The sequence below is a fragment of the Trifolium pratense genome, linkage group LG5 (genome assembly GCF_020283565.1).
Source record: "Trifolium pratense cultivar HEN17-A07 linkage group LG5, ARS_RC_1.1, whole genome shotgun sequence".
Taxonomy (NCBI): Eukaryota; Viridiplantae; Streptophyta; class Magnoliopsida; order Fabales; family Fabaceae; genus Trifolium; species Trifolium pratense.
In genome coordinates, this window is record NC_060063.1 from 2,233,585 (window position 1) to 2,258,912 (window position 25,328).

The 25,328-nt window shown below is 32.1% G+C and overlaps 1 protein-coding gene across 1 annotated transcript; it reads left to right on the forward strand.

Annotated features, from left to right (window-relative positions):
* Window positions 1-9,743: 9,743 nt before the first annotated feature.
* On the forward strand, window positions 9,744-12,866 carry LOC123884370 (probable polygalacturonase At3g15720). The gene is made up of 9 exons (XM_045933453.1): window positions 9,744-9,887; window positions 10,000-10,131; window positions 10,684-10,848; window positions 11,143-11,350; window positions 11,689-11,770; window positions 12,162-12,270; window positions 12,418-12,522; window positions 12,639-12,728; window positions 12,789-12,866. Exons 1-9 carry the CDS (start codon window positions 9,744-9,746, stop codon window positions 12,864-12,866), a joined length of 1,113 nt encoding a protein of 370 aa, XP_045789409.1.
* The last annotated feature ends 12,462 nt before the right edge of the window (window positions 12,867-25,328 follow it).

A 25,328-nucleotide genomic window follows, 5' to 3' on the forward strand; every position in this document is an offset into this window, starting at 1 on the left:
TCATTGTCTTTTTTCAGTAAGCTAGCTAGTATTTTTTATAAAAGTTTGTGGATAATATAATTCAGAAATGATAGTAAATAAGCATTCATATTTCAAAACATGATTATCTCATTGTGCTAAATGGCCACTGGTGCTACATCTACATGCATTCTCTTATTTCAAAACATGCATTCTCTTTGTGAATAAACTCATTTTGAAGATGACACACCAGCAAAAAAGGAAGATCGATGAGACCTATATGTAGAGCAGTAGAGGTATCGAATGATTGCTTTTCAATTGTAGCTAGAACATAGACTGTTAGACATGAATAAACACAGAAAAGAACACTAAATGTGGCTTCAAGTGAAGCTCGCAAAGATGGTGTTGAAAGCTTGTCAAACAATTTAAAAGTGCACCAAGAAGTTTTCTTAGTATTGCACATAGATTTCATTAGCTTCTTAGATCATATCATGGATGATTATTAGTAGATTTAGTTATGGAAACTTATCTAAAAGTGACGGTCTAAATGTAGTATTGTGATTTGCTTAAATTGTGTAAAAATATTTGTTATGTAATTTTCAAATTCAATGATTACACGTGCTCACTAGCTATGTTCTCTCAAAACATGAATATATGAATGGTGGTCTGTGAAGATTAAAATTCTGAATACATATTAATAACATTTTTTATGTTACAAAAAACATAAATCGGTAATATTTTTTCCAATGTACAAATACAAAGTAGTAACATTTTTGTATGTTACAAAGAAACAAACCGGTAACAATATTTTAATGTTACTAATGGTAAACTCTAGTGTTACAAAAAATATAAATCGGTAACATTTATCAAATGTTACTAATACTACTCTGAAATGTTATTAAGCCTTTTAGTTTTAGTAACATAGGCTTTATGCAACACTTAATAAAATGATACTAAATTGAAATAGTAACATTTTGTTTGATTTAGTAACATTTGAAGAAAAGTCAACAGTGTAGTGTATATAGAAGAAAAGTCAACGGTGAATATATAAAAACATTAAATACTATTAATATTATTCCGTCTTCTCATTTTTAGAAATATTACTATTGTTATTATTATATAAAAATTAGTAATAGACTCGTGCGAATCGTGCTATCGCACGGGTCGTAACGTTACAACGATATATATTTTTAAGTTATAGTTTGATAATCAAAATTGATTACAATTATAAATATTTAAATTGAAAAAAGCAATTACATAGAACATATTTATATATCAGTTAAAATTTATCCTGTGTAAAATAGTTTTTTTTTAAAAAAAAATTATTAGTAAATTGTAAGAACTTGTCTCACATATGATAATTATTTTGCATTTTTTTATCAGCGATAATTTATCCTTTATATGATAGTTAAAATTTATATATGAGTTAGAATTAACCCCGTGCAAAAAAAAAAATTGAAATTTTTATTAATTAGAACTCACATATATGATAATTATTTTGAATTTATTATCGGTGATAATTTGTCCCGTATACGATAGTTAAAATTTATATATCATTTAAAATTCATCCCGTGTAAAATAATTTTTTTGAAATTTTTATTAGTTATACATTTTATAATTTGTCCCGTATACGATAGTTAAAATTTATATATCAGTTAAAACTTATCCCATATAAAAATAGTGATTTTGAAATTTTTATAATTTAGAACTTGTCTCACGTATGATAATTATTTTTATCAGTTAAAATTTGTTCTATATATGACAGTTAGTTTGAATTGTATATAAGTTAGGACTTATCCCGTATAAAATAATGATTTTGAAATTTTTATAATTTAGAACTTGTCTTACGTATGATAATTATTTTTAAATTTTTATCAGTTAATTTTTTTTCTCTATATGATAGTTAGTTTGAAATTTATATAATTTAGAACTTGTCTCACGTATAATAATTATTTTGAAATTTTTATCAATTAAAATTTGTTTCAGGTGATATTTTGAAATTTATATCAGTCAAAACTTATCCTGTATAAGATGGTTTTTTTTTTAAAAAAAAAAAATTGTTATTAGTAGAATATTTTGTCCATTGTTTAATTTATTTAGTAAATTAATTATTATATATTTAAGGAAAATGTAGTTAAATATTTAGAAAGAAGGCTTAAATGCAGTTTTACCCCTCCTGTTTTGAAAAATGCGGAGTTTTACCCCCTTATTTTAAAATGCGGAATTTTACCCCCCCTATTTTATAATTTGTTGGATTTTGCCCCCCACCAAAATTCTGCACAAAATCTGCTTCTGAGCCTCAAGTTCAAAGCTTCGCACAGAACTCAATTTGGATCAATAATTCACAAAATTGATACCGAAACGACCGTAATCGAGTTATCTTTCCACAGAATCAAACCCCACTAAATTTGAAGTTATAGAGAGATTAATTACCGTTTTAGTGAAGGTCTATCCAATTACTAATTCTGCAGAAATCTACTTGTGACCTTCAAATTCAACATCGTCTACCGAACGCATCGTAACTCCAAATTCGACGAAATTGAAATGCCAACAAGGATAATTTCGTTAGCTTTCTATACATGTAAATAGTATTCAAAAATGAGCTACAGGGTGAGAGACACGACAAAAATACCAGTAGTAGTTTCATACGATAATTAATTTGAACATACCTTCACTAAAACAGTAATTAATCTCTCTCTGTAACTCCAAATTTAGTGGAGTTTGATTCTGTGGAAAACAAACTCGATTGCGGTTGTTTCGGTATCAGTTTGGTGAATTATTGATCCAAATTGAAATTTGTGCGAAGCTTTGAACTCGAGGATCATAAGCAGATTTTGTGCAGAATTTTGGTGGAGGGCAAAATCCAACAAATTATAAAATAGGGGGGTAAAATTCCGCATTTTAAAATACGGAGGGTAAAATTCCGCATTTTTCAAAATAGGAGGGGTAAAACTGCATTTAAGCAAAAAAGATATTGTGAAAGTGATTGAAATCAAAGAGAAATTAGAGCAATGAAAGTGATTGAAATTTCAAATGTGTATATAGTGAAATTTAAGAGTGAGAAAATAATTTGAATTTGAATGAAAAGTTAGGTTGGGATAAACAAAAAAGTTATGATGTGATTGGTGACTTTGTGAATGCGGCTTGGTGCAAATATGAGAAGCATGTGACTTATATGCGTGACCATCATTAGTAGGTGCTACATCCATGTTGGAATTTGAAGAATTAGCATGACACTCAACCAGATTTGTAAATTTGTATCCACTTCACCGATTGCATCCACTAATTGCAATAGTAGAACTACTAACCTTATATGCGTGACTAGCATAATCACCAATCATTGCACCACTTGGCTTTGTCGATCCAATTGATGCAAATTGACACTCAATAGCAAGCATGGCCATGGTCGGGCCAGCCAATCATGGAAAACAATTGATGAAAACTACTGAACAGATCGATTCGATATGCAATGGCGGCTGCGCTCAAGCTAGGTGAAACCCTAGCAGAGCATTGATCATCATGTTCCACTGCATCCTAGGTTAAATCCGTCAATAATTAGCGACGGAATTCTAAGAATAAATGTTACATTTTTGGGCAATCATTAGTGACGGATATTGTGTCGTCGTTAAATCCGTTACTAAACATGTTTGTGACGGAAATTTCACACATTAGCGACGGATTCCTTCCCTCTCTACATTTAATTTTTCAAGTAGTATACTCCTTGAACTTAAGATACTCATAAATGATGCTCTAAATTTTCTGAAAACTCGATATTTTCTAAAGTCTTGAAACACAGAGAGAGCTTGCAAACCTCACTTTGCACGCCTTGACTAAAGAAAATTTTGAAGGTCTAAAACTCAAGGGAGCTTGCAAACATAACTCTGCTGTTTTAAACCAAACGAAATTTTTTCATGAGTAACACTTTCAAGGGGAGCTTACAAACCTCGCTATGATCAAGTGCATGAATTAACACCTTCAGAGGAGCTTACAAACCTCACTCTGAATGAGTACATTATTTTCTGTCAAAAAGAACTTAAAATTGTTCATCAAAATACATATGTTTGTCATCATCAAAAATGGGAGATTGTTGGAACAAGGTTGGTTCTGCAACTATTTAACTCAGGAGTTTTGATGATAACAAAATATGAGAGAACAGTTTTATGCACTAACGTGTTTGTTGAGTTTGCAAAAAATAAATAGAAGTTGTAACTGATGATTCTGAAAGACCTCAAATAAAGGACGTTGAACAGAGCAAGACTCTAACTCTGAACTAGATGAAGACTCTGAATGAGTGAAGTTCAAAGTTATGTCACTAGTATTAAACTTCAGACACTGTGCGTAAAGTTCAATTAATAATCCAAGTAATCACATATAAGAGGAGCCAAAGATCTGACTACACATCAATGATAAATCAACCTAAGTCAACGATCAAAAGAGACGTTGGAAGAAGATCTAATGCCATCAATATTAAATGAAGAATTTCCTTATATGAAGCATCAGACAAGGATATCAAATAAGGAAAGCGTTGCAATGGCAGCGTTAAAATCATGGCAATCAACAATGAAGAGGAAGACGCTCCTATTCAAACTCCAACGATCTAATTCCTCAAAGTAGCTATAAAAGAAGATCAAAGAAGACAAAGCAAGTACAACAACAACATATACACAATTGCACATACAATACAATGTACATATATACTTGAACATATAATTCTCTCATTTCTTTGTAAATCTTCTGTATAGAATACTTTGAAGAAATCACTAAGTATCAAGAGCTCAAAAAATCATTTGTGTAATCTGCTTATAATAAGCACGCTATAAACACAAAGGGCTAATATTAATCTTTCTAGATTAAGGTTGGAAATCTTCTTGGGGGACTTGTCGAAGTCAGAATTCTCAAGGAGTGATTGATAGGTAGTCAGTGTTTTTGTTGTTGTAATCTATCTAGATTATTGAATTAAGTCATTGAGGTGCAAGGCAAAATCACCTAGGTGGGGTGGACTGAAGTAAACTTGTTATAGGTGAACCAATATAAAAATCAAATGTGTCATCCTCTATCCCTTTACTTTTATGTGTTTCATTGTTCCTATAATTTTCTTTTGAACAAGCCAAAATGAGATATATATTAAAAAACAGTCTCCCCAGCACAAGGTGTACCGAGATCGACTACAAATATTTACAAAGAGTCAAGGAAAAAAAACCATAAACAAATCATACAAGGCCCAAACAAAGTAAAAGATTGTTCCTATAATTAACTGTTAAGAGTCCGTGTGTGTTTGTTTCAGAGTCTTCTCTTAAAGAGTCTTGTCGTGTGAAGGAAGAGTTTGTTATTGGCTATAATTATAATAATTACACATGAACAAAAGGTAGACGGACAACAAGCTGCGCCGCTAAACTTTTTTACTTTAGTTTGATTTTTCGAAAGTTTATTTTCCAAAACAAAGTTTGATAGGGTTGGATTTTTTTTTTAGATTAGCTTGATAGGGTTGGATGTGAATCATAATAAGATTTATGGAAATATTCCAGCGGCATTGATAGGGTGGGACTGAGAGATTTCATGACAGGTTTGTTGTTTATGCTTATTTGCATAACAAGCGTTTGTGTGGACAAATGCAAGTAATAAAGACAAATTGCAAAAATGGGATAACAAACAATTTGCAAAAATGTCTTATATATGGACGGATGGATTACTATTTACGACTTTTACAAAATTACAAGGAAACATACAGTGATTTGAAAATTGATCATATTACTACAACAATTCATTATTTTATTTTATTCTGTGATGCTAACAACAAAGTCATGTGTTTCACATTATTATTACATTCTATAAGTCCAGATGTTCCATTAATCCATTTCAATTCTCTCCCATCAAAGTTCAAATTACAACAAAAAATGAGAACCAAGTTTGGTGGAACTGCAGTGGTTCTAGTATTATGTTTGATGTTCCTGCATTATATTCGGAGAAATGCAACCCTCAAGACAAGAACGTGCTCCTCAAAATCAAGAAGGAACTCAAAATCGACACAAAACCAATCACAACAGTCCGTTTGAGGAGCACGTTACAAGATTCAGAAGCAAGAAAAGTGGAAAAAACAGCAAAAAAATGGCAAAAATATAATAAAGCAGCGCAACCATCGTACCCACGGTGAGTCTCAGCGTGGCGCGATGAGAAGGCGGTTAAATTGAAGAAAATCTACAGAAATTTTTTTCCATCGTGGCACGATGATGACTTAAAGAATACGCAGAAAATCCTAAGAAGATCTTCCATCGCACCACGATAGGATCCATCGTGGCCACGATGAGGCAAAAATACACGCCATCGTGGCCACGATGGGTGCGATGGATGCGCAAAAAAAGCCCAAATCCAGCTGAAAAACTATAAATAAAGTCTCATTCCTCCATTATTATTCATTCAGAAATATTGAGACTTATTCAATATTCAACTAGAGTAGGAGAACTCGAAGGAGAAGGTAAGGAGGCCAAGGAACTCCAAGGCCAACAAGGTTCTTTTCTTTCTGCTTTTTGTAATTTATTTTTCCTAGGTTAGGTGGAGTCGAGAAACTCCTTTACGAATGTTTGGTTGTATAATTTATATTATTTGGGTATAAATTCAGTTATTTCTATTATAAACTCTTTTATTGTCCGGTATCATATTTATTTTAATATTGATCACATTAGAATAAAATCTAAGGACCTAGTAGATATCGCATAGGAAATGAAGCTAGTAATCCCGAACGAAGGATGGTATGCTAGGGATAACATGAGACCATTAAATTCAGTACCTGAGATCTTAGTATAGAATTAAAACGCACAATAATTTCTACTCCGTATGCTTCTAGGTAAATGACTAGTTTTAGAATTCACCTTGATCCAACATCACTTTTAGAATTCACAATAGTTTTAGAACGCACATTCACTTTTATATTGATATTCCAACATTCTCTAAAGAATTCACCTTGAATAGTAGGTTAGAAAAAAAATACGGGGATAAGAGGATCACTTACAAACCACCATCTATCTCTCGAGAAATTCTGAACCGGTAACTCACAAATCTTACCGAACAACAAAAATGTTTTATCCCTCTTCACCACAATGAGGCGTTACAACGTGCGCGTCAGAAACACACAACACACAAAAATAATACTCCTTCCGTCCCAAAATATAAGTAAAAAGTGGTCAACCAAAATAGATGTATTTGGACTAAATTTTTAACCAAATACATTCACTTTGATTGACCACTTTTTGCTTATATTTTGGGACGGATGAAGTACATATATATATTCTCCAATCCCAGTCTCCGACGACAATCTAGGCCGGCGGCTATCCTCCACCTTCCGTTGTAAAATCGACGCCAGTCATCTAAAAAGAGAAGATGGAATAATATTAATAATATTAAATAAATATTTCATTTTCAATTTGGATATACAAAAGGGAATGGAAGCATTTTTTTTTTTTGCACGTGCATCCACTCCAAAATAAGTATGTGTTCTTTAAATATTTTTAAAAACCCATAAAACATTTTTGAAGTTTAAGTAGATTGGCCTCAACCACCTCTAATAACAATCAATTATATGATAATTTTAGTAGTAAATTAAGGTAGTTCTAATAGCAATTGAAGCTCAAAAGCAAGCAAATACCTGAAAAGTGAAGATATTTGGCCCAGAAGCAAGAAAAGTAGAAAAAACAGCAAAAAAGTAATAAACAGCGCAGTCATCGTACCTACGATGAGATCCAGTGTGGCACGATGAGAAGGCAGTTTAAATTGAAGAAAATCTGCAACAAATCTTTTCCATCGTACCATGATGACTTGTCATCGTGGCACGATGATGACGGCAAAAGCATGCAGAAAATGTAGAGTAAATCTTTCATCGTACCATGATATGATGCATCGTGGCCACGATGAGGCGAAATTACACTCCATCGTGGCCACGATGGGTGCGATGGACGTGCAGAAAAAGCTCAAACCCAGCTAAAAAACTATAAATAGAGCATTCCTCCTTCGCTATTATTCAATTCAAAAATATTCAGAAATATTGGAGCATATTCAATATTCACTCTACAGTTTGGAGAACTAAGGAGGAGGCAAGGAGGGTCAAGGAACTCCAAAGCCAATAAAGTTCTTTTCTTTTTTGTCTTTGTAATTTATTTTTCCTAGGTTAGGTGGAGTCGTTGAACTCTCTTACGAATGCTTGGTTTTGTATAATTTGGGTATAAATTCAATTGTTTCTACTTTCAAACTTTTTTATCGTCTGATTTTATATTTATTTTAATACTGATCACATTAGAATGAAATCTAAGGAGCTAGTGGATATCGGATAGGAAATTAAGCTAGTTATCCCGAACGAATGACGTGTGCTAAGGTCCAACATGAGACCATTAAATTCAGTATCAGAGGTCTTAGTATAGGATTAAAAGCTTAGTTAAGAACGATAAATTCTACCTGAGACAGAGTTAGGACTAGTTTAGGCACACGTGACAGCTTGTGACACATTGAGCCTTAAAGGTTATGATACCAAAGTTTAAACGAGTAAGTGGAGCCGGCTGGGGCTATGATATTTATGCAGAGTAAGGAAACCTAAATTAGGCTCTGAACAGTTTGTAATAGAAATAGGGAACGCGTGCTTCCGAACCTATTTTAGAAGACTAATCCCGAGAGAGGGGAACAATGGAATTAACCACCAAAAAGGAGTAAGGGAAAGATTCGACCACACTTAACCACCCCGCGTGGTCACACATGCACTTGTATTTACTTTTATTTAGTTTTCTATCATTTACTTTCCTGCAATTTACTTTTACCGCACAACTATCTCCAAACAAACAAAGTGAATGCAAAACTATCTAATTCTTAAGCGAAACTAGTAACTTTTGCACAATCTCTATGGAGAACGATAAACTTATCATTTTATTACTTGGTAGCGATTTTGTGCACTTGCAGAACCACTCGTCAACCCCTAATTCAAAACTTTTTTGTAAGAACCTTGATAAATCTTAACCTCTAACCCTTCTTATCTACTCTGTTAGGGATAAAAACCTCCCACACTCTCCCATGTGTGAAGAATAAATGCGAAAGATCAATTGCTTTAACTTCCTTAAAAAAAATTAGCGAAAAAGAAGGGAGTCATTACGAAAGATAATTTCGTAATTTGCAGAGTTTGTTCAAATATTTAGTCAAAAATTCATTTATATTATTTTGACATAATGGGAATCATTACGAAATATAATTTCATAATGTAATAATGTTTTAGAACATAAAATTATAAATATTTTATATTAAACTTGATGCATTGATGGTTTCATTTTATCTAACAAAATTTAAATATTTTTCATTTTAATTTCTTATTTAAAATTCGGATATATAATAGAAAATATGAAAATATTACATAACTAGACGTTAAATGGGAGGTAAAAACTATATAAAATAGATTTATATTATTTGTAATTATTTAATTTTAATTTGACTCATTTTGAGTCATATACATTTTTGGTTAAGTTTTTAATTATATTAATATAATAGTAATAATAATAATAATAGTATTATTTAAAAAAAATAATAATAGTAATTATATATATTTCTAAAAAGATAAGACGGAATAATATTATAAATATTTATTATTCTTATATATTGACCGTTTACTTTTCTTCTCTACTAACATAGAAATTTCATAATAAAGTGTTTTTCATGCATGCATGTAATTCTTTATTTAACTCCCACATAATATCATTACAATTCATCTTAGTATTTCTTAATTAATCTTTCTCGTGCTTAATTTTGTTGTAGTCAACATGCAATCGTTCATTATTTTTGTCCTCCTTCTTGATTTTATTTCTCCTTGTCTATGTACAAGATTGAATATTGGAACACAAAATGGTATTTATAATGTAATGAATTATGGTGCACATGGCGATGGAAAATCTGATGATACACAAGTATATATTTCTCTATTTATATTTCTTTTCTTTTTTTTATAATTTAGACATATGTCACTAATTGAGTGACCCTTAACAATATTTTTAATCATATGTATAAGTTCAATTGTAGGCATTTGCAAGTACATGGAGCAATGTGTGCAATTCAGTAGGGATGTCAACACTAGTTATACCAGCAAAAAAAACATTCTTGGTGACAAAGTTACACTTCAGCGGTCGTTGCAAAGGCAAAATTCACATTCAGGTATCTAATATATTAGTTTTATATTGATGGGAAAAACTAATATATATTATTTATAATATTAATTGTTTTTAAAATAATAGTTTATATTGAAAATATACATATGCATAATTTTATTCTTTGGAACTCATTCCGAAAATGTTTTATTATATGTTAAAAATATTTATTTTGTTCTATAAGAAAAAATAAGAGATTGATGATGCATTGTTAGTGTAAAAATATTTACACCGTCAATCAAAAAACATATTTTAGATGACTCTTAACGTAAATATAATCAAAATTTAATGGTTGTAATTAATTAAAAAATATTTACGCTGCTAGTACATATATATATATATATATATATATATATATATATATATATATATATATATATATATATATATATATATATATATATATATATATATATATATATATATATATATATATATATATATATAAATAGGTGAGCAAACACACACACAAATACAGATATAGATAAACATTATTCACATGTTATTTAAAGGACAAAGTTCAAATCTCCTTATATATATTTTGCAATCTATATTGAAGTTTGAAGGGAAAATAGTTGCACCATCTAGAGAAGCATGGAAAGCTGGGGAAAGTTTGATTTCCATCGAGAATTTAAATGGACTCACAATTGACGGCAATGGCCAAGGAGGAGCCGATGGAGGTGGTTCAACATGGTGGCAATGTTCTGGTTGTCAACGACCTGGGGTATATATATTATCATTATTTACTTTGTCTCAGTTATTATTTACTTTTTTTTTTGTTACAATTAATATGTGAAAAGTATAACCCTTTCACATATGACTATTATTTTTTATGACATTTTATATTATTATTATTATTATTATTATTATTATTATTATAACATTTTTGACTTATTGAACTATTAAATTCAATATAGAACTCATTTGTTTAATTTATTTTTGAAAGGATTGATCCCCAAATTAATATTTTAAAGTGATGATGGATATATTTTGACTTCTTTTTTTCTTGATGGTACAGGTCTTGCATTTTCATTCTTGCAATGATCTTAGTGTTAGTAACATAAAGATCACTAATAGCCCAAGAAGTCATGTATCGGTTAATATGTGCAATGGTGCAACATTTTCTCATATATCCATAGATTCCCCTCCTACTAGCCCCAACACTGATGGCTTTGACATTTCTTTTTCTAGTAATATCTTAGTAAAAGATTCCAACATAAAATCTGGTAAATAAACTTTATATTATCTTATGATTTTACATTTTAGTATTATTGAAAAATCATTATGTTATTTTGTAATATTATCTTATGATATTTTAAATTTTTAGTATTATTAAAAAGTTAACATGTTATTTTGTAAAAGAGAGAAAACATAAGTTGTTATGAATAAAAGAGGCAAAAATTTTAATAAAAAAATTAAAATAAAAAGTTAATAATAACTAAACATTATATAAATAAATATTAAAAATTGTAAAATTTGTTTTTTTTTTATATAAATATTCGTCATCTTTAAAATGATTAACATTTTTTGTGTAAATTTAATCTATTGTTTTTCTTTCAAACAGGTGATGATTGTATTGCCATCAATGGTGGCTCCTCTTTTATCAATGCTACTGGGGTTACTTGTGGACCAGGACATGGGATAAGGTTTATAAATTTTTTCTCGCGATCTAAAGTTCAATTTCATATATATACTATTTGTATTGTAACATAGATCAAAATGAGAGCAAGTAATTGAAAGAACACTTGTTTACATCTTAAGAGTACTAGTTGTAATCAAGAGATCACAATCATGATATGAATATTAGACAACTAACATCCTAAATTGATATATATATTTTTAAAAATCTTATTTTTCAACATTAAATATGAGTTTTAATAAACAATTGTTGTTAGTATGATATACTATTAGTTTAGAGTCTGAATTATTGACATCAATAAACTTGTTTTGATGTGCTAGAATTGTAAATTTTATATTGTACACGTATTCATATTTATCACAAATCTCATAAAAATTTATACATCATGAATTGATCAGTGTTGGCAGTCTTGGTAAAACAAGACCTAATGATCAAGTTTCTAATGTTAATGTACGGAATTGCACCTTCATCGGGACTTCAAATGGAGGAAGAATAAAGACAGCTCCGGTAAGTATATGACTAATATGGTTAAATATTTTTATGTTAAAGTTTATTCAATTTTAGTCCTTATATGTTATTGAGATTGTTTTAGTCCTTACTTTTAGACAAACATGTAATGTTATGACAACACCTTCTTTGTCTAATTTTTTGCAGGGAGGTTCGGGTTATGCAAAACATATTACATTTGAAAAAATCATTCTAGTTAATGTTAAGAACCCAATAATTATAGATCAGCATTATCTTCAAGATATGGAGCTGGTACACATTTTATTCAAGATGCTCATGTTATTATATCTTATCATTTCAACAGATTCATATACATAATAATATACTAATACATAGTTATATGTGTTGAATTTTTTTGAAATTTTTAGGATACAGATGTTTCGGTAAGTGATGTAACATATCGAGGAGTTTATGGAACTTGTGATGGCAACATAGCTGTTAATTTAGATTGTAGCTCCGCTGGTTGTCACAACATTATATTGGATCAAATCAATATTAAATCAAATCAACAAGGAAAGAAGGTTTCAGCTATTTGTCACAATGCCTATGGAACTGCTACAAACACCATTCCAAGTGTCCCTTGCCTACTTCATTAATGTTTTATTGGCCGGATTTCATTATGTGGGAAAAAATTATTGAAAGGATGTATGATTAATTTTGTTGTAATAAAATAGGAAAACCTTTTATAGGATAAAAGAATAAGAAAACCTTTGCTTTATACAAGTTCAGTTTGGGGCGAACCATTAACAATTTGGATCAGTTTTACCAAACTGTTGTGACTTGTGACGGTTCAGTTTGGATTCCTTCCTAAATCGAAGGATGAACAATGCTAATCGCAACTACCTCAAAAATCACACATAAGATGATTTCTTCTATAAAGTGCATCAAAATTATACTCATAAACAGAACCAAATCTACAAAGTAGAAAGGCATAGTTACCTCAAGTCCATGCATCTCTATGGTTACCTAGGATGACAAATTTACAGCCAGTTGCAATGGTGTTGGTGTCAACTGAGAAGCAGACTTAAATTTCTGTAGTTCTCAACTGACAAGCCTCGATACTCCAAAAATGCCAAAAAGTGTTGGTGTCTGACACGTATCCGACACTAATAGAAATGGGTTGCATGACATATCATTACTATTGAATGGTGCAAAACAATATCTCTCTACCTCTCTCAATCAGGCAAACCAGAGAAACAAACCATAAATACAAGAAAAGACCTTATATATATGCCAAAGCCTATATAATATACACCAATCGGTACTCACCTCATGTAACACACTATCCCATATATATGTAACATCCTATGATGTTTCTCTTACATAACCTTTTTCTCGTTCCATGGTGTTGACAAAATCATCAGAAGAAGAACCTCCTATAGTATTAACTTCAATCTAAGTCAAAAAGTTTATGAGGGTGATCCTTATGCTGGTGTGGCAGATGAGGTTGTCCCTACGTTCCATGCATATGCCAAGTCAGGTACCGCCATTTTTAATTGGACATGTCACATTGCACGTTGATCCAACATCAATACTATTACTAGCTCAAATGTCACTCAAATTAGTCTCTCTGTTAGAGGCTATGGCGACCATGATATGTTAATCTGAAGTAGATCGTCGTATATCAAGGAAACCTGCCCAATCAGCATCAGTAAAACCAAGCAATTGTAATTTTGAAGTCCTGCTAAAGAAGAAACCACGATCCGGGGAACCTTTAAGATATTTAACCACTCGACAAGCAGTATCATAATGAACCTGTGTAGGTGTAGTCAGAAATTGACTAAGTTGTTGAGTGACAAAAGCAATATCTGCCCTAGTGGTGGTGAGATACAACAATTTTCCTACCAATCTTCGATAGCTAGCAATGTCTTCAAATGGTGGAGGTATCTTGATGTAACTTGACTGAAGGGTCAAGAGGTGTCTTTGCAGGCTTAGCTCCAAGTAAACTAGTGTCTTGTAATAAGTCAAGGCAATACTTGCGTTGACAAAGAGTTATACCTCGACTGAAATGGGCTACTTCAATGCCAAGGAAATATTTCAACTGGCCAAGGTACTTAATTTTGAATAAATCATCCAATAGCTTCTTGATGTGGAGAAATTCATCGAGTGAATCACCAGCCAAAATCATATCATCCACATAGACTAAAAGAGCAGTGAGACTAGAATCTTTGTAAAGTGTGAATAAGGAGTGATCTGATTTCGACTGCACATAACCTTGAGCTATTAAAACACTGGTAAGTTTCTCATACCACTTTCTGCTGGCCTGTTTTAAACCATATAAGGATTTCAGCAATTTACAAACTTGATTTGGCTTTGAAGTAGTAACACCCTGAGGAATAGACATGTAAACCTCTTCTTGCAAATCTCCATGCAAGAATGCATTATTGACATCCAACTGGTGTAAGTGCCAAGACTTAATTGCAGCTAAAGCTATCAAGGTCCTCACAGTGGTGATTTTTGCAACAGGTGAGAATGTTTCAAAGAAATCAATACCTTCGACCTGTGTGTATCCTTTACCTACAAGACGTGCTTTATACCTCTCTATGGATCCATCTGCCTTATGCTTCACCTTGTAAACCCATCTGCTTCCTATAGGCCTTACATTAGGTGGTGCATGCACTAGGATCCAAGTTTTGTTCTGTTGCAAAGCATGAAGTTCTGCATTCATAGCTTGAACCCAACAATCTTGCAGGCTAGCTTGTTTGTAAGTGCTAGGTTCAATATCATTGTTAACAGACAAAACAAATTTGGTATGTGAAGTAGAGAAGTTAGCACAAGAATGAAAATGTGAAATAGGATAAAGCATACCTTGAGATGATGATTTGGAATGAGCATCGAAAATATTGCATACATAATCATTCAAGTGACTAGGTTGAGACCTCAATCTTGTAGATTTTCTAATGACAATATCATTATTGTCAGGTGGAAGTGGAGGAGGAGTAGGTGAAGAAGAAGGAGAAGAATCAGAGTCAGGTATATGGCTTTGGGTGGTAACAAGAAAGTCATCATAAAAAATGGGAGTAGATGGTGTGACTGTGTCTGATGCAGGAATATATCATCAGAAGTAGAATGAATCGAATGATAAGACCATTGAAAAGGTGGATTGTGGTTTCGATAGGGTAGAATGTGTTCATGATATGTGACATGCCTAGAAATAAAAATGGACTTGGTGTGCAAATCAAGCAAAACTGCCCCTTTGACACCTGACTTATGTCCTAAGTAAACAGCTTTTCCAGCTCTACTATCGAATTTGGTTCTTTGATTTTGAAGAGTGGAAGCATAGCATAATGAACCAAAAAATTTCAAATCATGTAAATCAGGATCATGATTGAATCTAATGAAATAAGGAGATTTATTATGTAACAAGGGAGTGGACACCCTATTAATGATGTAAGTGGCCTGCAAAACTGCATAAGACCAAAATTGCTTAGGTAGTTTCGACTGAAAAAGCAAAGCCCTTCCAACATTTAAAATATGCTGGTGCTTTCTCTCAACACGACCAATTTATTGAGGTGTTTCGACACATGAGGTTTGGTTCTCAATACCTTTAGAGGCATAAAAATTTGGCATAAAAAACTTAAGTCCATTATCCGTTCGAACAGTTTTAACATGACAGTTATACTGATTTTCTATCATTAACAAAAACTGTTGAACAAGAGTACTAACTTCAGACTTAGCTTTACAAAGAATGATCCAAGTAAATCTACTGTGATCATCAAGAGCAGTAACAAAATACTTATGTCCATGAATAGAAGGAACAGAAAAGGGACCCCATATATCAAAATGGAAAAGTTCATAACAGTGTTTAGTTTTATTCGAACTAAGAGAAAACTTAGGTTTTCTGTGTTTTGCATAATGGCAAATATCACAAACAGCATGATCATCTACTTTTACAAAAGGAAATTGTTTATGCATATCTAACAACTTGCTATTGGACAAATGTCCCAATCTAAAATGCCATAAGGCTTCTTTAGGAATGACATGAGAATGAGTAACTTGAGAAGAAGCAATGGTAGTCGATTTAGGCTGAACTTGGTTCTGATTAAAGTAATACAATCCTCCATTGAGCTTACCCAAACCAATCATCTTCAAGTTCTTCTTTTCCTGTATCAAACATTTATCATTATCAAAAGACACAAGGAAATGGTTATCAAGGCAAAGTTTAGGAACGGAGATCAAATTCAAATTGAAGTCAGGCACCAAAAGCACATGTGAAATGGTGAAAATCGAAGAAAATTTCACCAAACCAAAATAATTTGCAATGGAAACCTGTCCATTAGGCAACTTAACACTAATTGGTTTGATAGATTTGTAGGAGTTGAAGTAATCGAAAGAAGAGAAAATATGATCACTTGCACCTGAGTCAATAATCCATTGACCAGGACTACTGTGCAAAGTGCAAACTAAGTTACCTGAAGTAACATGTCCACTAGCAATATTGACTTGAGTGGAGGAAGATGCTTGATTACCAGCATTATAAGAAGAACATTGATTACCAGATTGTGTAGTTTGAAGTAGATTCAATAATTGTGAACATTGTTCCTTTGTGAGACCAAAATCACTAATACGAGCACCTTGATTGTCACCAACATCTTCCCTCTCCTCTTGAGAAGCATTCTGAAGCATTAGATTTAACATAGTGTGGAGGAAAGTCATGCTTCCTATAACAATTCTCAACAATGTGATTGGTTTTACCACAAAAGGAACACTCTTTGTTCTTTGCACCGAAACTGTTCGACCTATTGCTTGAGCCAGATGAGCTTGAACCAGATGAATAGCCACGCCCACGGCCTTGTGGCTTTCGATTGTCACTAGCATTAACAAGCACTTTCGAGTCATCATAATGATTGGAATTATAGTGCCTTTCTTGTTGCATAATCATCGAAAAATGCGATTAATGGCAGGTAAAGGATTCATCAACAAGATTTGAGCGCGCACTGAATCGAAGTTATCATTTAAACCAGTCAAAAAACGAATAGATCGAGTAACTTCATGTTGATGCTTAGCGTTGCGTATACCAGTGTTACAGATACAATGCATTGGACACGAGCATACAAGAGTAGGAAAGTATGATTCGAGTTCTTCCCATAAAGACTTTAAAGCGGTGAAAAATTCTGAAACAAAGCGTGAATTTTGCTTCATGCTATAGATTTCACATTGTAATTCAGAAATTCGAATGTAATCACCTTGCGAAAAACGTTCCTTAAGCTCATTCCAAACATCAATTGCATTATCAAGGAAAACGATACTTTGCGCAATTGATTCATCAACAGAATTCATGATCCATGAATGAATCAACATATTGCATCTATTCCATGCCTTGAAATTAGGATCAAATTCACTAGGAACTTCAATTGTTCCATCAACAAAATCAAGCTTATTCTTACCTCCAAGAGCACGTTTCATGGATCGCGCCCTAGCTTGATAATTGGAGTGATTGAGAACAGGTTTCACCACGACAGAAGTAGGACCATCGGAAGGATGAACGTAGTAAACATCGCCGGGATTGTTCGACAGATCTTGGAAGAGAACGGTGGTTGAACCACCGGCAGTGTTGTTATGACCACCACGAGCCATAAGAAGGGAAGCGATGCGCAGCAGAGCTCAGAAGAGATGTGATACCATCATGAAGTTGTTGAAGATAACAGAAAACGCGGAGAAATATTGAAGAAGAAGAAGAAGCATATTGAAAGCTTCGAAAGGAATTTTCATTGATTGATTAAACAAAGTAGTTACAAGCACCTTTATATAGGTGAAGGTAGTTCTAACAAACTGCTAACAAACTTCTAACAAACTATAAGCTAGACTACTCTACATAAGGTGTACACTAAGTAAAGATACACAAGCATTAGGAAGGATAGCTAATGTATCAAGTAACTTGTAAAGTGTAATAAGTTGTTCGTGAATATAACTCTCGTGATATATATAGCATTGGTCAATTGTAAAGCATTAGTTTTAGAAAGATATTGTTTTGAAATAAAATCATTCATGTAAATTGAGCAACGAGAAAATTGAAGTATTTAAAAGTCACTTAGAGTCATGGACAGCAACTTTCTGTTTTTAAAGGAAAAGACAATTTTACATGAATTATATGATTAGAAAATAATTCTACCCAATTTCTTTAAAAAAATAACTCCTACTTCCACATTATTAAAACATGCATTTTCTAAGACACACATTGTGTTAACCCTCTGATTTCCAAGAGAAGGGGACCAGATAATCTAGAATTTGGCCCCGAGATAAGTATAATTCATCCTGGAGGGAGTTGATTAACTATGTGAAATGTATATTAAAGCATGAGAATTTAGCTAGAGAGTATTATATTGTTGTAAAGAAACTGTATTGTGCTATTTTACTAATACAAATAATTACAAACTAAACAAGCAAAACCTCAATTAGCTAGAGTACCTTTAATGAACATTTACATCTAGTACAATTTGAGGAAAATTAGCAGACTCCATTCAATCGTGCTGAAAGTGGGAAGGCCTCTGGATTTTGTATTATAATATAACCACAGAATGAAAACTTGAACTGATACAAGTTTGATGGGAAAAGTGAGATGGAAAAAAAGATAAAAATATCATTTAAAACTTTCCTGCGAGTTTATCAGGTTCAATCGGGTAAACTCGGTCACATTTTTGAGTTTGTAGCCAACTTAACTCGAAATTGATACCTAAACTCGTGAAATTAGAGAGTAAGTAATAGGGTTAGCGTGGGAATTATGGAGGTGACGACATGTCTAGTCAGTCACATGGTGCACCTATGGTTTTGAAGGTGTATGGGAGGAAAACTAGGAAGAATGATAAGGGTGAGCTGGCAAGTGAAGGATGAAATGCGTAAGGCTATTCCGTATTTGTGGAGAAAGTTTGTTAGGGAGGAGTCACTCTTGGATATTCTGTTAGTTGTGAGCAGAGAGTAGATTCTCTGAGTTAGTGAACTCAAAGAGAATCTACCGTATGCTCTCACAACTAATAGAATATCCGAAAGTGATTCCTCCCTAACAAATCTTCCACGCATAAACTGAATAGACTCACACATTTTCTCCTTCACTTGCCAACTCACCCTTATCTCTCTTCTTAATTTTCCTCGCATACACCTTCCAAACCTTAGGTGCACCATGTGACTGACTAGACATGCCATCACCTCCATAATTCCCATCTCTAACCCTTTCAGTAAGTCATCAATTTGAGCAAGCTCTAATAAAGCAAAATTGAAACAATTACCATCAGAAGCATGCTTAGACAAGCATTAATATCAAATTTAACATCATGCCATGATTTTATAATCTGAACCTCTGTAGATGAACTGAGCTACTACTCCTCTTATAACAAGGACAAAGTAACACCAGACAGATGAAAATGGGATCATAGCATTTTTGTTGCTGCGACTCCGAAATCGTTTTCATTATTGCTAAGAACAAGAGCAAAACCTATATGAGTGTATATTGGATATTCATTTGCATCCTTTGGAAGCCACCCTGCTCATCTAAAGGCCTGATAGATAAATCAAAAGGGATGTCAGTCATTGGAATATTATCAGTAGCACTAACAATATAGATACCTTAAAAAGCATGTCAAAATGTTGACACTGCCCTTTTGATTGTAATATATATGTCACTGCTTTTTAAGGTATCACACATTGTTTATTTTCCACAGTAGATCTAATTCCATACTCAGATAAAAAATACATACGAAGAGAAACATTTATATCAAATTTTAAACAAAAATCGGTGTATACATAGAAACAATCATAAAAGCCTCTTTCATACATGAGGCAATAGTAGTCAATCCAGGATAGTGGAGCAGGTCATGGCCACTCCAGCTAGTATAGCCCACTTTTGTGTTTTCATGGAGCAAGAGGCACTTTTACGGCTGAAATTGTCATATAGGCGCCATTTCATGGTCCCCCTTTATCACCATCACAGGATTTGGTCGTCTTGCAAGATACGGCTGAAATTGCCAGATCGGCGCCATTTCATGGTTCCCCTTTGCAAGAAGGGAAACCAAAGTGTGAAGTTCGGCGGCGTTGTATTGTTGATGTAGGGTTACATACTTAAATATCAAAATAACCTAATGGGCTTATTTTTCCTGTTTGAGGCTTTGAGAAATGTGGGCCTCTAAGTTTTAAATTACCAGTACAATAAAAATAATAAAAAAAAATGACATGAGGCTGCCATAGAAAATATTTCTTATAAAAGTAAACAAATAACATAATTAAATAATAGTAAAAATAATAAATTATTGCAGTAATTATTAAAGAGGAGAGATCTGTTGACTCCAGGAGTAAACTTACTCCGCTTAATAACTCGATATCGGAATTATATTTCTTCAATCTAATCTTTGAATTCAAAGATCTTATTGACTAGATCAACTCCACAAATTTTTATAGAAATTCAAAAAATGTAGTTATGTATTCAGACTATTGAAATTCAACGGTTTTTTCAAAAGTTTTTCGTGCGTTCAATTGAAGTTATCAGAAAAAGTATCAAACAGTTTTGAATTTTTATAAAAATTTGTGGAGTTGATCTACTCAATGAGATCTTTGAATTCAACGGTTGGATTGAAGAAATATAATGTCGATATCGAGTTATTAAGCGGAGTAAGTCAATGGAGACTTACTCCTAGAGTCAACGGATCCCTCCTCATTATTAAATATTTTTTTAAAATAAAAATAACTACTATATATTTAGTATAAGGGAAAATGACATTAACCTCTCCTAAGTTCTCTTTAAATGACACTAACAAGTAACACTCCTTCTAATTTTATAGTAGACATTGTTTTATAAGTAAAGACAATCGTTACTGATCGTACCTGATCAGAAAGACTACCGTGCCGGCGTAGTTCCGTTGAATGCCCTCGGTGAAACGGAGGGGGGTTGTGTACCTGAAGACACTCCGACGCTCAAGTCAGTTTTGATGTGGAGTATAGGTTTTCTCTGAATAACAATACATACCTTGTGATGGTAGTGAGCTATGTATATATAGTTCCCCAGCACTGGGTCAAGGCCCTTAATGACGTTAATGACGTTAATGACCATCAAGTGGCTACCGGAAACGGCTGGAAAGCCATGATGAGCAGTTAATGCTCATCATTCCGGTAAACGGTCGTTACAATGCGTCGAGCATTGAGACCGTTGGCACGTAAGTGCCCTCGTGGGTTGTTTCTCAATTAGGTCTATGCTCAACTATCCAAGGGGTTTTCCTCTGCTATTGGGCTCAAGGCCCAGTCCAGAAAAGTTACTTTACAAGTCAATCTTGTAGGGTTGAGTTAGTCCCAAACCAAATTTTAAGATGGTATCAGAGCTTCCTCTATGATTTGTTGGACCACTAGCTATCAGATTTATGCTATCAAACCATTCACCATTTATACCGATGCACCGATCCCAATAGTATTGGGCGTGAGATGGTATGTTTTATAAGTAGAGGCAATCATTACATTACAAGCCGGTTGTATAGAATTGAGTTAGGCACAAACCAAATTCTAAGAGACGCTAACCTCCCCTAAATTTTCCCAACACTACAACATTTGTCATCCATTAGCCACTACTTTTCTATTGTTGAAAACAATACTTCTCCACCAAATCACCTAATATTTGCTCCATTGTTTTAAGCTTTTCAAATCTTTTCTTTTATTTTTGTGATAGAGGACACCTTAATTCCAACCCTCACCTAAATGAATGCCTATTAACATAATTAGAGTATCTCTTAATTCCTTTTGTTTCTAAATGATTCCAATTTTCACTTAGGGCCCGTTTGGTGCGCAGGATAGCATAGTGACATGATATGATATAAAACAGGATAAGGATAGGATAGGATAACAGCAGGATAACAGTTATACTCAGTTATCATATCCGGTGTTTGGTGCACACAGGATAACAAACATGATAACTATTATATTTTGTTTTTAATACATACTTGCTCATAATAATATGATAAAATATATAACATATTTAATTGACAAAATTACTCTTGTAAAACAATTGTTATTTTTTTAAAAATTATTTTGTAATACTTTGAATTTTATATATAAAAAATATAAAGAAGTAATCAAATAATTTTATATAATTTAAAATAAAAATCATGAGAAAATAATCAAGTTAAATTTTTTATATGAATCATGATCAAATAAATAACTCAATAATATATACATGTTAGATAAGCCTAATAAATATATGATATATCTCATACGTAAATAATAAAACTACTATTGCAAAAGCATTATATTTAACTTTTTATAAAATTTAAATTAATATCCCTATTTGTCAATTTTTTAATAACCATTTTACTTTAAAATATTGTAATTTTAGTAAAATTTTGATATTTTAGAATATATAAATTACAAAATTATCCCTGTGAGAAAATCTCATATATATATTTAAAAATGAATTATTTTATTATTTATATCTTACTAATTTTATTTTATGTATTTTAAAATATATTTTATAAAATAAATCAGTAATTTTTTTTTCTTATCTTATCCTGCTGGTAACCCAGCTCAAATTCAGGATAAGAATTATAACTAGAGAGACAGGATAGGATAAGCTTCAGGATTAACTTATCATATCCTGCTGTATCACCAAACACTGGATTGCAGCAGGATATGATACAGTTATCATATTCTGTCTCTTATCTTGTACACCAAATGGGCCCTTATTATTTAGACTCCATAGCAGTTTACAAAAACACCAACATCGAAAATTGGCATATCATAGAAGTGTTTGTCATTGAAAAGCATTCAAAGAAAATGAAGGATGTTTCCAAAATAAAAAAAAGGAGAAGGATTTTTTTTAACAATTTTTGTTGAAATCCGTTAGTCGAATGGAAGGTGCTTTACGGAAGATTGATTTATGAATTTACTTCTATTAGTTGAAACTTGAAATGAATCAATGTCTAATTTACACTTCAAACTTTGCTTATATTTCTCTTACAAAGATCTATCCCTTTAGAAAATATATGGCGAAAATACATAATCAAATACACGACACATTCAATAAAAGCCACAACAACAGACAGAATTTCTACAAAACAAAACATATAAAAGGCACACATGGAACTTTGAGACCTTATAGAATGTCTAAAAAATGAACCAACTCCGATAATTTCAGAATAACTAAATAACTTTCCATCTAAGCTAAATAATAATGAAGACATAAAACGTTATCCCTAAAGACCAATAAACATTTATGTTAAGTGCATGTTTGGATTGGCTTATTTTTTGAGCTTATACAAAACAGTTTACGTAAATAGATAAGTTTTTATGTATTATTATAAATTTGTCAATATAGTTTATGAACATATGTCTTATAAAGATACAACTTTTGTAAGTGAGAACTTATGAATTAATATAACAACTTATTTATTTGCATAATTTTCACAAGTCAAAAAATAAGTCAATCCAACCGGCCCTAATAACTGGTATCTATAATCAAACATAGGCCTAGACATTTATTTCTGAGTTCACACCTTAACATCTTTCTAAAAAAAAAAGTGGAAGTATTGAAATAGAACTAACCATAACAACTAAGAACTGAAGCCTTCATCATAGAAGGATCTTGAAATGTTAAGAAGTCTCACATTGATTGCGATATGGCCTGACCTGACTGACTAGGTGTTTATAAACTAGAGGCAATCCTCACTTTACAATGCCGGTTTTGTAAGGTTGAGTTAGACCCAATACTCAATTCTAAGATGAAAGCATCATCAATCCTCTCAATGCCACACAAAATGGTAAGAAAATGAAGGTAGTGTTTGGATTGGGTGATGGAAATGTGATGGAAAATTGGAAATTCTAAGATGAAAGCATGATCAATCCTCTCAATGCCACACAAAATGGTAAGAAAATGAAAGTAGTGCTTGGATTGGGTGATGGAAATGTGATGGAAAATTGGAAGGGGGAAAATGCGGTGGTTGAATTTTGAGATGTGAAATTGAACGAAAACATAGATAGGGATTGGAGGAGTAGTAGGAGTCTTCGAAGTTGCAGAGACACCATTTTTAGGGTTTTAGAGAGTAAGAATCATCCATCACGCACAACAGAACCATGCGAAGCTGAAACTTGCGTCGGTCGAGCTATTTTTGCTTCCCATCGATTGATTATTGCAGAATCGCCTTTTTGTGATTTTCGGTGTTTGGTTTTTGGTGTTTTCTAAATATTGAATTGAAATCGGTTTATAATATTTTTTTTTTTCCTAAATATTATAGTAATGTGTATTTTCTTTTATCATTTTTGGGTAAAATATGTTTTCAGCATTTACTTTTATAACGAGTTTTGGTTTTCGTCACCGTAAAATGAAATCACTTTTTTTCATCCCTACAAAAATATTTGTTTTGTTTTTAGTCCCTAATTGGCAAAAAATTAGACATTTTTTAACATAATGTGGACTTTTTTTTTTACAAAACATACATAAAAATATGGCCTTATATAGGTTTAATATGATATACATACATAATATAGATCATCTTGGACATAAAAATGTAATAATATTGACATTAAAATGTAAAAAATTTGCTCTTTGGGACCAAAAACAAAAGAAAAAAAAATGTAGTAATGAAAACAAGTGATTTTATTTTACAGGAACAAAAATCAAAACTCCTTATAAAACTAGGGACTGAAAATATCAAAACTCCTTATAAAACTAGGGACTGAAAATATATTTTATCTACGTATTTCTTCTTATTATTTTTTCAAACAATATATTTCATACTAATCTATTTCATTTCATGCTCTATTTTTCAAACAACTTACAAGTTGCACTTGATCCATATAAAATTATTTTACTTGGTAAGAACACTTTAAACAAAACACTAAATGAAGTTTTTAACGAAGCATTCGAACTAAAATATGAAATAAAATTCACTATTAACATAGTATTTAACAGAACATACAAATATGTTTTTAAACTAAAAATTCTCATCAATTTTATGGAACATACATATTTTTAGCATACATATTTTTAGATTAAAATAGATTATTTTTCCTATAAATAGTTATTTAATTCAGTCTCAATTTTTTAACATATCAAACGCATTCTTAGATTTTAGTGGTTCGCTTCGTAAATC